At 42.4% G+C, this 13,927-nt stretch overlaps 1 protein-coding gene across 1 annotated transcript in view; it reads left to right on the forward strand.

Annotated features, from left to right (window-relative positions):
• scn1lab (sodium channel, voltage-gated, type I like, alpha b) overlaps window positions 1-13,238 on the forward strand; it is a 38,129-nt gene extending 24,891 nt beyond the window's left edge. Inside the window, exons 18-27 of the mRNA XM_054623976.1 lie at window positions 3,534-3,669; window positions 4,212-4,366; window positions 4,508-4,681; window positions 5,509-5,631; window positions 6,537-6,812; window positions 7,986-8,039; window positions 8,128-8,265; window positions 10,403-10,507; window positions 10,609-10,879; window positions 10,964-13,238. Of these exons, the coding sequence (XP_054479951.1) occupies window positions 3,534-3,669; window positions 4,212-4,366; window positions 4,508-4,681; window positions 5,509-5,631; window positions 6,537-6,812; window positions 7,986-8,039; window positions 8,128-8,265; window positions 10,403-10,507; window positions 10,609-10,879; window positions 10,964-12,147 (2,616 nt within the window). The 3' untranslated portion in view covers window positions 12,148-13,238. The remainder of the gene's footprint in view (window positions 1-3,533; window positions 3,670-4,211; window positions 4,367-4,507; window positions 4,682-5,508; window positions 5,632-6,536; window positions 6,813-7,985; window positions 8,040-8,127; window positions 8,266-10,402; window positions 10,508-10,608; window positions 10,880-10,963) is intronic.
• The last annotated feature ends 689 nt before the right edge of the window (window positions 13,239-13,927 follow it).

Genomic DNA, 13,927 nt, shown 5'->3' on the forward strand with positions numbered 1-13,927 from the left:
ATTAAGCACTAGTTAAAATTGTATTTGGTTATTTCTTACCTACTCTGTTATGGACTTTTTACAATTCAGAGAAAGGAAACAGATGTGTCGTCCAAAACTGGACGGTTTTCAGCTGATCGGCGGATCAGTCTCACATTCATTATATGTTCAAATGTAATATTGTAAAATGGAGATTTTAGCAAGAAACTGGAAATAAATCCAGTTGTTTAAAGGAGATTTTTTAACAGCAATATAAAGTAGATACTGGCTCTTAGCAGTTTATGATATAAAACGCTCAATGCCGAGATTTATTTAATCAAAGCAAATACTTAAATAAAGATGCAAACTTTTATTTCCTAACCATTTAAATTGTGTTATCATGCGAATAACCACTAAAGATGACAATAAAGAAGTAAAAGGATAACATTTAGGTAAAATTTGCCTGTTTTAAACTGACTTCAGGATTACATAATTTTTTCAGAACAGTGATAGTAATAAAGCAAAAATTAGAAAAAAAAAAAAATCGGAATCTGCAGAAAAATTGCAATCGGTACATCCCTAATAGGAAATATAACTGTATGCATTTCAAGTAACACAAAGAACATTTGGTGTGTGTTTGTGAATATACAAACAGCATCCCACTGTTTTGCATCTATTAAGGAAGATGCTTTTCAGGGAAACTGTTGTTCTGTGTGGTTAACGTGTTCTCCCACTGGGCCTTGTGGCTGCCAAGTGGGAGCAGACTTGAGGTTGTATGCTGGCTTTCTGGTGTCTTTGACTTACTTTGTTTAACCCCCCATTTGTTATTGCAGCCGTGTCACAGACGCTCTCAAGGTTTTCAGTGAGAGGAGAATTGTAAGACCACTTTATTGTACCATAGCACTCACCATGAGGACTGCCTATGCCATTTACAGACAAACAACATATTTTTTCTCATACCTTCAATGGATTGCCCATTTTTCGTTCTTTGCCTGGTCTGCCCTCCGTCCCCCCCATCCCCCATCCCACTCCCCTACCCCACCCTCTTTGATTTATACCACCCTTACCCCATACAGCAACACACTCAATGCTGTAATCTTTGACCCTAAGCCTTCCCCACCCACTTCATAATTTATCTCCAAGCATCAGGCTGCAGTTACAAACCATTAGGAATGAGCATCACCACCTTTTCCCATTGAAAGATAAACTCATCTAACATGATCTTTTGCTTTTGATTTCATTGCTTGGTTTTGACTTGATTTTGGGACTTGATTGGCATCCAACACTCCGAGCTTGAGAATGAAGGAAGAGAGGAAGAGGAGAATGAGGAGGAGAAAAAAGAGAGATGGAATGAATTTTGCTGTAGTTTGACAAAATTCATTGGTCTGGTTCATAACCCACGCATACACACATGGAATACGTACTTGTTTACTGTGATACTCAAAGAATAGTGGAATTATGAAAGATTCTTTACAGACATCTTCCCGAGGAGATAATTTTGAAGCACAAATGAATAAAAACAGATTTTTGCAGGGTGGAAAAACAGATAACACATGGCAGTTTATATTAAATCAGACTTAATTGAGATATCTAAATATGGGTAATTTCTTCATGTCTTATCCACCTCAAATATGAGATTGAAGAAACTCCATCCCAAATTACATTTAACCCTACCAGAAGCCGTTTTTTCCATTCAGTTCTCAAGCAAATATTAAAGCAAACTTTTGAAATGTGGCAAAAAAGAAAAGTTTCACTTTAGGCTAAGCATGGCTATAATCCGCCAGTGTGCCATCTGATCATAGCTATCCCATCTACGAGAGAAAAGGGCAGAGAGGTCTTCAGGAATTTCTTTTAATTGTTCTTTCATGTCAGCTTATATTAGCCACGTTAATGCTGTCTGGAGACAAAAACAATTTAATATATACATCTCAAAAGAGGCCAACAAAGGAAGGAGCTGATCCGTCATGTGAGTAAAATGTTCGCCACATCAGAACTTAAACAAAATCTTTTGGCGCATTTCAGGAAGTTTTATCCAATTTTTCCGTTTTCGTACATATTTTTTAATGCTATTACTCAAAATGCGCATACAAATATGTGAATGGAAACACGGCTAAAGATGGTACATTTTTTGTGGATTAGTTAACCCTGTTCTGTGTGCTTTAATGCTTGTGTTATCCACTTTCGTTCCACTGCAAAAATCTCGTCACCAAACTTGTACAAATACAGTTAACCTTGCCAACAAAATCTGCAAAATATAAGCATGTTAGGTTATGAGTAAAAGCCTCACGTAATCCACGCCCAGAAGAGCTATAGTGGGTCTCTTGCTCAAGGAGAGAAAGCGAAACGGGAGGGAAACACCCCTCCAGAAAGCGACGCAGTTACGAGCAGCATGCTTCCATCATTCCCATGCCGTATTAGCTGGGTCCCACGGCAATCAGAGCTGCTGCACTGTCTAGGATGACATGTTCTTGTTCTTCACACGCCAGACAGATCACACATGAGGCCACATAACACCATGTTTGCCCAAAGAAAAACAGACAGGAAGCCGCACAATACCAAAAAGTCTCACTATATGCGGATGATGTTGTTATAAACATTAACGCAATAAACAAAGAAAAACTGCATTTTAGGGTTTCAGAGGAGCGTTTCCAGGGTTCAAAATTCAGAGTTAGCGAGGAAGACAGAGTAAAAATGTACTTGACAATAGCAGCAACACTTGTCCTTACATGCGTTGCATATTGCTGAGAAGAAGGACAAATATCGTTGGCTACCAGACTTAGTCCTGTATGTTTTCTGGGTATGCATGGGTGCTAATTCAACATGTTTTACAAATGGGAACAACAACAAAAAACAGCAGACCACATGCTGTCTTATAAACAGTGCACAGTACTGGTTTTTGCTGGTAAGCTAATGTGGTTATCCGTCTACTTCAACACAAACAGAAGAAGCTTGTACACTGCTTTCAAGGAATGGAAATAACGTGTTTTCATGTCACTCAGGAAAATGTCCAGCAGTCCTTCTGTGGGTGGATTCCAGCTTTGCGGGTGGGAAATTATTATTTGCAGGAACAATTTTCCGGGAATGGGATAAATTATAGAGAGTGATTCAGAGTCATTTTTCAGTGGACATGAAAATACTTCAGCACACGTTCTGCTTGGTACTATTTCAGGCTTGGATTGATAATGCACTGGAATACTGCATGCACTCTTCCTCGAAATGAGGTCACATCAAACGTACCCACAGTGCATTCCCATAATGCCAACCTCCACATGCTATGTGTTGCCACATAATCTGATTTTAGCCATCAGATAAAAGCTAATACACAAGCCTGTAGGTACATTTGATCGATGCTGCATGTGATGATGATAATACAATGACTTTTATGAGCCCAACTCTGTGAGCTACTACAGTGCCTAGTCTCCACACTAAGGTGAATATAGTTGTGGCACTGGAGTCCATGTGAATGGAGAATCACAATTATAACCAGCTCAGAAGGTTGGCTCCTAAGTCCACTGAACCCTCTGTGGCACTACGTTGTAACTTTTTACCCTTTGCCTTCTTCCTCGTCCACGCAGAAGCTCGATGTAGAGCCCCAGCGTCTGAGCTCATCCGAGGGGAGCACAGTGGATATCCGTCCCCCGGGAGACGGGGTGGATTCAGTGGAGCTGGAGCCCGAGGAGTCACTGGAACCGGAGGCCTGCTTCACAGAGGGTGAGAGGGAGGCAAGGGTGATGGGCAGGGAGGACGATGGGTAGTGGGAAAGTGGGACAGAGTGAGAAAGGTAGGAGTTGTAATGCTTCCACAGCACACTTCAAGAGACAGCATAAATCGAATGTGCATGCTCACTGCTGAGTGGCAGTGAATATAAATGCTCAGCAGGACAGAAAGAAAAGTTGTCAGTGGGATTGTCCTGGTTTGTAATATAACCTGACATTTAGTCTGACACACCTCCAGTGCAGCTCTGAATCTGAAAGTACCTCCTCAGTCTTTCATGAGTCGGGAATACAGAATATAATGTTGTGTTTTTTCTACTGTGGTGTAATTGCACCCAAATAGCAGCATTCATTTGCATTACTTTTGCCAAATTTCAGGAAATTTTGTTAGTTTTGCACCAAATTTGAAATGAAACTTTGCTGTAGAAAAGCCAAGCAATGAAAACTTACTGTTGGATGAAAGATGTTTTGTTTTTTAGTCATCATTAGTCAACATGGACACCATATTCATTCTCCCCCCCATTTGCCCCATGACTGCAGGCTGTGTGAGCAGGTTCCAGTGCTGCCAGATCAACGAGGAGGATGAGCATTTTAAAATCTGGTGGACACTCAGGAAAACCTGCTTTATCATAGTGGAGCACAACTGGTTTGAATCCTTCATCATATTCATGATCCTGCTAAGCAGTGGAGCACTGGTAAGTGGGTGGTTTTGTATGTGTTTGTTTAATGTCCTTTGTAACTCAACTATATTTTTGATAAAAAAACAAGAATCTCCTGGGTTTGAATCTCTAACTCACACCGCCAGAAGTCTTTACCATTTATTCCATTCTGTACAGGCCTTTGAGGACGTTTACATCGAGCAGCGGAAGACCATCAAAACAGTGCTGGAGTACGCGGACAAGGTCTTCACTTACATCTTCATCCTGGAAATGCTGTTGAAGTGGGTGGCGTACGGCTTCGTCAAGTATTTCACCAACGCCTGGTGCTGGCTGGACTTCCTCATCGTAGATGTATGTATATTCAGTCCATATAGAAATAAAGCTTCCAAAGACAATTAATACATCAAGGGTTAGTTTGACATGTTGGGAAAGAGCATACATGCTTTTTTGCTGCAAGTTAGATGCGAGGAAGTGATTAGTTTAGCACTATTTTGTGTAAAAAAATAAGATCCTTGTTAATCAGTGAGCTTCAGAGGTGTTGGTATTGTTTTGCTCATAACTTCTAAATAAGAATTGGATTTGTGGTCCACAGTTTCGAAGCCTTAAGTTCAGCTTTTTGGCATCGCCATCCTGGTTTTTGCCGGCTGTCATCTTGATTTTTTGGCCCAAAAAAGTTATTTCTTGCAACCAGTGGATTAGCCCCCTGCTGGTCATTGGAAAGAATGCAAGTTTCACCTTTCTGACTCTAGCTTTGGACAGAACTAGGCTAGCTGTTTTCCCGGTTTCTAGTCTTTATGCTAAGCTACGCTACCAGCCTCCAGGCTGAGTCCAGGAGTTTGGTATTCATCCTCTCATCTCACTTGTGGAAAGAAATCAACTAAGGCTATTTCCCAAAATGTCAAATAACTCCTTTAATGCTCATCATGCAGATGTGAATACCATTGAGTGTGCCCAAGTCATTGTCCATCGTTGTCACATCTCTATATCTGAAATTTACAGTTTTTAGAGGTACTTCTGTTATTCATTTTTAATAACTTTAAATTCTTTATTCTCTCTCTAATTGTGTGCAGACTCTTGTATCATTAATGCCTCATCAACCATCTCCTTCACCGTGCAGAGGGACCTTTTTTTTAATTTAATCTCTCACCCTGCCTGTCTCCGTCGTTATCGTCTCCCAGGTGTCCCTGGTCAGCCTTGTAGCCAATGCTCTGGGCTACTCGGAGCTTACCGCCATCAAATCTCTGAGGACACTGCGAGCCCTCCGGCCCCTGAGGGCCCTGTCTCGGTTTGAGGGCATGAGGGTAAGGACATATTGGAATAACGAGGACACTGAACCCACTACATTCTGATTGTTTGTGTGCAAGCTGAAAGCCAGCATGCCTGTGTTTATCTCCCACAAAATATTTATTGTAATAATCAACTTTTTGAAGCTAGACCAACGTCTTTATAAAATGTAAATAGTTTTCAATATACACAAGCTACCTGCTTGTTGTCTGTTTAGGGGTGCAAAAGGAAAATGCTACAGTATCATTTATATTTACATTTTTAGAACTTTTGGTGTCTGTTAAATGGTTTTAAGTTTTTGGGGGCCTGACTGTATTTCTGCATGCTTATTACGACTTCTGTAGAGTTATCTTTTCCTTGCAGTTCAACACTGTGCTTCTTCTATCCGCATGCCTTTTTTCACATTGTTTAAATGGATTACTGTATATATTGCTGTTCTCAGGCATTGTTCTCTGACGTTGCTTGTGTGGTGCCTTTGACCTGTAATTTTTTTCTTTGTTGTGTGTCTTTTTTCATTTACAGTCAAACAAAATGTTGTGACTTCATCCCGCCTCTCTAAGGTTTTTTTCTGTTTTGCTTTTTTACCTATCAAATGTTAACTTTTTTCACCTATCCACCTTCTTCTTCTTCGTCACGTTGTTAAATTCTCCTTGTAGCTGGTGCTTAGAGATTTATGTTTGCAAACATATAACATGCAGCTTTGAATAATATTGGAGTGCTATTTTTAAAATCAGTCTTGTGCTTTTGTTCTAAAAAAACAGTTGCATTAGCTTTACAGCTCAATCAAATCAGGTGTCTTATTGAAGAACAGTTAAGTGATTAGATGATTGTAATTGCCACTTATCTCAAATCAATAAGTCCTTTGTAATTTGGCAAGCAGAGACCTGCATTTGAGTTTGTCTGTGTGCTTGGACCTCTCCAGGTTGTGGTCAACGCGCTGCTGGGGGCCATCCCCTCCATCATGAACGTGCTGTTGGTCTGCCTCATCTTCTGGCTCATCTTCAGCATCATGGGCGTCAACCTGTTTGCAGGGAAGTACTACTACTGCGTCAACACCACCACAGATGTGAACATCCCCATCGAAGTCGTCAACAACAAGACAGAATGCCTAAACTTGGTCAACGACAGCGCCCGCTGGAAGAACGTCAAGATCAACTTCGACAACGTCGGGGCCGGCTACCTGGCTCTGCTGCAAGTGGTGAGTTTGGTCACGGCGACACGAGCCGCACCGTGAAGGCAAAATGTCAAAGTATGCATATGTGATTAGTATTTTGGATGGAACTCTCTTTCTCTGGGTTTTGTCATGCAGTTGACAGAACCTAATCACCATAATAAAATGTAAAAATGGTACCAGGGCCTGTTGTGTCTCAGAAACAAAATGGCCACAAGGTTAGGGTTTAGGGACAGAAACAACAACAAAGAGAATTACCACAGAGACATAATATGACCACAAAGAGACACAAATTAACTAGAAATAGACTCAAATGACTACAAAATGACTATAAAGAGACACAAAATTGCCACAGTGTTTGGGATAGGGTTAGGGGCAAGATACAGCTACAAAAGAGACACAAAATGGCCACAAAGAGACAAAAAAAAACAACTATGAAAAGACACAAATCGACTACAAAGAGACACAAAATTACCATATAACCTCAAAATAACTAGAAAGAAACAAAATGACCACAAAATGACCACAAAAAGACAACAAATGACCACAAAGAAATGTAAATTAACAACAAATAGTATCTGAACAAGCATAAAGTATGTGTGTCTTGCCCCTATGTAGAACAGGGGGTGACCCCATTGTCTCATTATCCAACCATGCACAGAGTGATGATGTTGAAAACCCTCTGTGGGCTAGGGCACACCTCCCACAGTCTAAATCCAACCCAGTCACGGTTATCTTATGAACCAAATACAAGGGAGCAAAATCACGTTATGATGTCAACCAGTCTCGAAAAAAGTGAGGAACCACTGGGGCGGCTGTGGCGTAGTGGAGAGCAAGGTAGTTCTCCAATCAGAGGGTCGGTGGTTCGATCGAACCAACACACAAGTCGATGTGTCCTCGGGCAAGACACTTAACCCCAAGTTGCTCCCGAAGGCTTGCCATCGGTGTGGACTGGATGATGAATGTTAGTTAGAGTCTGATGGTGGCACCTTGCATGGTAGCCTGTCATCAGTGTGTGAATGGGTGAATGATATGTAATATACTACTGATTGTAAGTCGCTTTGGATAAAAGTGTCTGCTAAATGACTGTAATGTAATGTAATGTAAAACCCTCACTGCTCTAAATGACAAGCAGCAGAGTAAATGACAACCACCACCACCACCACCATCCACTCTGAGTCTTCTCTCATCTGCTCTCAGGCAACATTTAAGGGCTGGATGGACATCATGTACGCAGCGGTGGACTCTCGAGATGTAAGTCCCCCTGCGCCTGCGATTTGTGATTTGTAACGCACACACGAGCCATGACAGCCAGTAATTTGTGTAATCCTGCTTAATCCAGGTGGAGGACCAGCCTGAATACGAGGTGAACCTGTACATGTACCTCTACTTTGTCATCTTCATCATCTTCGGCTCCTTCTTCACCCTCAACCTGTTCATCGGCGTCATCATCGACAACTTCAACCAGCAGAAGAAGAAGATAAGTTGCATTCAGTAACCGTCTCTGTCAGACAAAGCGTACCCAGATACCAACACGTTCTTACCGGGTCGCAGCAGAACCAAAGCAGACCCACAGCTGTGTTAAAGCCAGAACCGAGCCACAGAGTACTGATTATCTGCACTGTGTTTGCCACATGCCGGCAGGTCTGACTCGACTTGACGGACGGGCTGAGTATCAGTCGGTGTGTTCAGCAGCCCTCACGGCGTCACACAGATGGTAGTTCAGTGTTGACACCAGTCCCTCCCCTCCAGACACGCATCATACACTCAGAGAGCAGCACTCAGAGTGTGATGCCTGCCTCGTGCATCACATCGGGGGGGGGGGATTCGTTGCTTTGGTTAATGAGAGCGTAGTGACTGGAATGTGGCCTTTTTTTGGAGATAAATTAGAAAAGTTGTTTTTTAAACATTTACCTGGTTCTTGATACGGAGAAACGTCTCTAGATAAAAAAACAAAGAGTTTGTAATCATGAGAATTTCCCTTCATGCCGAAATACATCAGCGGATTTGTCAGCCTATCAATTGCAAAACAATTTGCCAAAAGGAATAACACATGAGGCGATTGTTTAGCTGTCTTTGTTCTCTGAAGTGGCACTTCTTACCTGACCCTTGTTGTTGTTCTTGAGGCAGGAAACCCCACTGAGAAGCTCACCTGTTTCCTCTTACCAACTGGTTTGTTTGATTGGGTTTGGCGTCCAGCCTTTCAAGGAGTAACAGGGCACCAGTCTGCAACAACAACCATTGACAAATCCTTAATAAACATAGCCACACATACAAAGAAAAATAACATTTCCAATATTCAATTAACACAGCAGAAACGTACTAATGTGAGGGTCACAGTGTTACCTTCAGACAATCACAACAAACAAGATTATTAAAGATTTTTAAAAGCAGACTCCTTAGGTCATCCTCAAAAACACCAGAATCCCCCCCCAAAAAAAACACATTGCTCCTCAGGCATGTCTTTACTCTGTATCTGCCTTCCTCAGTTGCTCACAAGGACATCTGCCTTCTCTGTATGTTCAATTGGACATGTGGCTCTGTGTAGTAATTAGGGCAGCAACTAGTGTTCATTTTGTCAGTTATCTATTTTTATGTAGTCTTTAGTTAGTGCAGTGCCAAATGTCCTCGTTAGTTTTTATTTAACCTCATCCTGTTTTAATTGACTAACCGTATGGGCACTTAAGTCCTATCTTAGGCCGTGGTTACACTTGTCTTTTCAATGTGACTTTTTTCATCCCGTGTCCTCAAATGTGGGTCCATTTCATGGTCAAAGGAGCGGACGTTAAACGTTATTTCCTATGAATTCTCAATAAAAGTCCCCCGTTTTATTTGCTGCTTACTCTTCCTCTCTGCAGTATTCGAAGACTTGTTGAATTAAAGAATAGCCAATAACGAAAGCTGATAAAAAAACATTTAAATCCCATTCAAATTCTTTAAAATAAAAGATAAATTCCCCTCTTATTTTGAAGCAGCAATATCAGGAAATGTTGGGTTGTTTTAACCAAGACAGTAGTCATAAAATTAACTATACTAATTAAGTAACTATTTAAGTATAGTTTAAGTCAAAGATAAATGTTTAGATTATATTGAGCATTTCAATCAATCTAGTCGAGCTAAAATATAACCTGTTTATTTTCTACCAAGCTCTGTTGTACTCTTTGTTAACTTAAACCTCAGTGAGTGAGTTACCACTGACTGCTCACTGCGTGGTCCTCATGTGGCAAAAACAAACAAAAAAAGAAATAGTATAGTTGAGATGAACCCTGGACAGCTAACAATTATTTTTATTGTTGATTGATCCATTCATTGTTTGGTCTATTAAATGACAGAAATGTCCTAAAAGCCCAAATTAAATTTTTAAGTTGCTTGTTACTTACAATGTGCGCGTGAGAAAAACAAGCAAATATTCACATTTGAGAAGCTAGAAACCGTGAATTTAGCTTCAAGAATTATTTTATCAAACTGGTTTGCAAATGAATTTTCTCTCGATCTAAAGAACACAATCTTTAATACCCTATCGGATATTCGTTAGGCATATGGCTGCCCCGTTGTTCATGTAAAAGAAAAAGATATTCCTCTGTGGTTGTAACCAAGTTTTGTTTTGCTCCCTTTACTTTGGAGGTCAGGACATCTTCATGACAGAAGAGCAGAAGAAATACTACAACGCCATGAAGAAGCTGGGCTCCAAGAAACCACAGAAACCAATACCTCGACCAACAGTAAGACTCTAAGTGTTCAGACTGTTCAGTTCTAAATAATAGACTTCTGTCTCCTGATCCCTTGTCCTCCTCTGTCCTCCTCTGTCCTCCTCTGTCCTCAGAACGCATTCCAAGGCTGCGTGTTCGACTGCATCACGAAGCAGGCCTTCGACATCGTGATCATGATCCTCATTTGCCTTAACATGGTGACCATGATGGTGGAGACGGACGACCAGACGAAGGATATGGACTATATCCTCTACAGGATCAACCTGGTCTTCATCGTGCTTTTCACCACAGAGAGCGTGCTCAAGATGATTTCTCTGCGTCACTATTACTTCACCATCGGTTGGAATATATTTGACTTTGTGGTGGTGATCCTGTCCATCGTAGGTAAGGAGATGCTTTAGTGACCTCGGTTTTTCCAATGGATTATGGGTAAAATAGTGTGCTGAGTTATTTTTATTTTTTTTGCAGGTATGTTTTTATCCGAAATGATCGAGAAGTACTTTGTGTCCCCGACGCTGTTCCGAGTGATCCGTCTGGCCCGGATAGGCCGCATCCTCCGCCTCATCAAAGGCGCCAAGGGCATCCGGACGCTCCTCTTCGCCTTGATGATGTCGCTCCCCGCCCTGTTCAACATCGGCCTCCTCCTCTTCCTCGTCATGTTCATCTACGCCATCTTCGGCATGTCCAACTTCGCCTACGTCAAGCGCGAGGCGGGGATCGACGACATGTTCAACTTCGAGACGTTCGGCAACAGCATGATCTGCCTGTTCCAGATCACCACGTCGGGCGGGTGGGACGGCCTGCTGGCGCCCATCCTGAACAAGAGGGAGCCCGACTGTGACAGCCAGTTGGAGCACCCGGGCAACAACTACAAGGGCAACTGCGGCAACCCGTCAGTGGGCATCTTCTTCTTCGTCAGCTACATCATCATCTGCTTCCTCATCGTGGTCAACATGTACATCGCCGTCATCCTGGAGAACTTCAGCGTGGCCACGGAAGAGAGTGCCGAGCCGCTGAGCGAGGACGACTTTGAGATGTTCTACGAGGTGTGGGAGCGCTTCGACCCGGACGCCACGCAGTTCATGGAGTACAGCAAGCTCTCAGACTTTGCGGACGCTCTCGATCCGCCGCTGCGCATGCCCAAGCCCAACATGCTCCAGCTCATCTCCATGGACCTGCCGATGGTGAGCGGCGAGCGCATCCACTGCCTCGACATCCTGTTCGCCTTCACCAAGCGGGTGCTGGGCGAGAGCGGCGAGATGGACGTGCTGCGCGGGCAGATGGAGGAGCGCTTCATGGCCTCCAACCCCTCCAAGGTGTCCTACGAACCCATCACCACCACCCTGCGCCGCAAGCAGGAGGACATGGCGGCGGTGATCATCCAGAGAGCCTTCCGCCACTACATGATCCGCCTGGCCATGAAGAAGGCCTCCGCCCTCTACAAGGAGCGGCTGAAGGAGGGCATCCGCGACCCGGACAAGGACTTGATGGTCATCAGGAAGTTCACCGAGAACTCCACCTCGGACAAAACGGACATGACGCCCTCCACGGCCTCGCCGCCGTCCTACAACAGCGTGACGAAATCGGACAAGGACAAATACGAGAAAGAAAACAGGGAAAAAGAAAACAAAGGGAAGGACAAAAAGAAATAGACTTTTAAAAATAAATAGGAACAAAAAAAATAATAATGCATCAGAGACTCGAAGGAAATTTGTTTACAGCTTCTAAAGAGGGGTAGATAGATGTACGCTTGTGTGTTGATCGTCATGGGATGAGGAGGACTATGGGGGCCTGGAATGGGAGCGTGTTTATGTCATATGTGAATACGTGGGGTCTCATCAGAGACGAAACAATCGGAGACAAACGGTCCAGCAGACACTGCCAGAGATGGACTGGAACACGGGAAAAGCCTCTCCGCAAAACGCTTGTGATTTTCCTATTGGTTGTTGTTACTATCTGACACACTTGAGTGTACTGTTAAGTTGTCTGTAGCTAGTGCTGCTGCTACTACTATAAATCCAGTGTCTTGAATTTAACGATCGCTGTATCACTAAACAAAGTACTCTGCGTTTTGTTTTTTTTGGGTTACAAGGTTTCTTTTTTTACGAGAAAGAATGTTTTATACTTTTCTTTGTGTTTTTACTGTGAGAATGTGTCCACTGCTTTATCTGTTGTAAAATCATATACCAAGCTGAAACATACTGCTGAGGTGCAATGAACAAATACATTGATTTCAGGGCCATCAGTGATTGTTGAAATCTGTATTGTGCTTCTGCCCCCTCCCCATTTCAACAGAAGAAACAAGTCCCTGATTACAGAGAAGCTGAATGTATGCAAGGAATGAGACATTTAAAGAAACTGTTTGACATTTTGGGGGATATTCTTAGTTGCTTAACTTATAACAAAGACTGGAAACAGGGGTAACCAGCGAGCCTAATTCACTCAACAACCCTCCCACCTGCATCTCACTCGGCTCCCTTATGAACACTTAAATCTGGAGCTTGGAGCATCCACAGAGTTTGCTGCAATATTCTCCGAAACACCAGGGGGCGCACAAACAAATCATTCAGTGAAGAAGCAGGAAGTCAACAGACCAAACATGCAACTCCTCAATGCTTAGGAGGAATTGTAATAAACTCACATGTCATTAACATACTTCATCACCTCTACGCAAACATTTGGAACAACAAATGTATTTTAATGAAATTACGATTGAAAGGTGGAATATCTTGTAAGAAATTGATTTGGCTGGAAATATATTTACTAAAATGTAGATTGGTAAGATCTCCTGTTTTAAAGCATTTAACAACCAATTGGATGTCTTTTTAAATATAATTTCTTATTTTACTTCTTAATTTAAGTTATTTGCTTTTTGTCATATCTGAAAAGCCTGACAACTTCGCGCTTTACGCTAAATATTTTTGGCTTGCGCACTACGGCGACTGTAAAGATAGCGGCAGCTTCCCTCGTTACATGTCTTTTCAAAAGAAACAAACTGCTGCGTTCACAGTAAACGTACAGTTGCCGTCCATTACATGGATACAGGTTTAGGCAACAAAATGACGAGGTTAGGGTTAGGAAAAGATCATGGTTTGGGTTAAAATAAGTATGTTTTGTTACGTAAAATAGCTATGCTTGGCGAGTCAAGAAGTTGCGTACCAAAACTATGGTAAATGAAGTCAATCTTGACTTGGTCCCATACAGGACACCAACCGCAGTTTACCACCCAACATCCTATTGGAAGTGTCGCGATTTGAAGAGTTGGGTGTGAGAACAGGTCGGTCTATTACCTGCAGTACAACACAGGTCATACGGATGCTGTGTTGGGGTATTAGACCTGACAAACACAGCTGGGCATAACAGGCCTCATTTCACAGCAGACATTATGGCACGTCAGAGCAGCTAAAGCACAGGTGGAATTGATGAGATTAA

The sequence above is a fragment of the Anoplopoma fimbria genome, chromosome 22 (assembly GCF_027596085.1).
Source record: "Anoplopoma fimbria isolate UVic2021 breed Golden Eagle Sablefish chromosome 22, Afim_UVic_2022, whole genome shotgun sequence".
NCBI classification, from domain to species: domain Eukaryota; kingdom Metazoa; phylum Chordata; class Actinopteri; order Perciformes; family Anoplopomatidae; genus Anoplopoma; species Anoplopoma fimbria.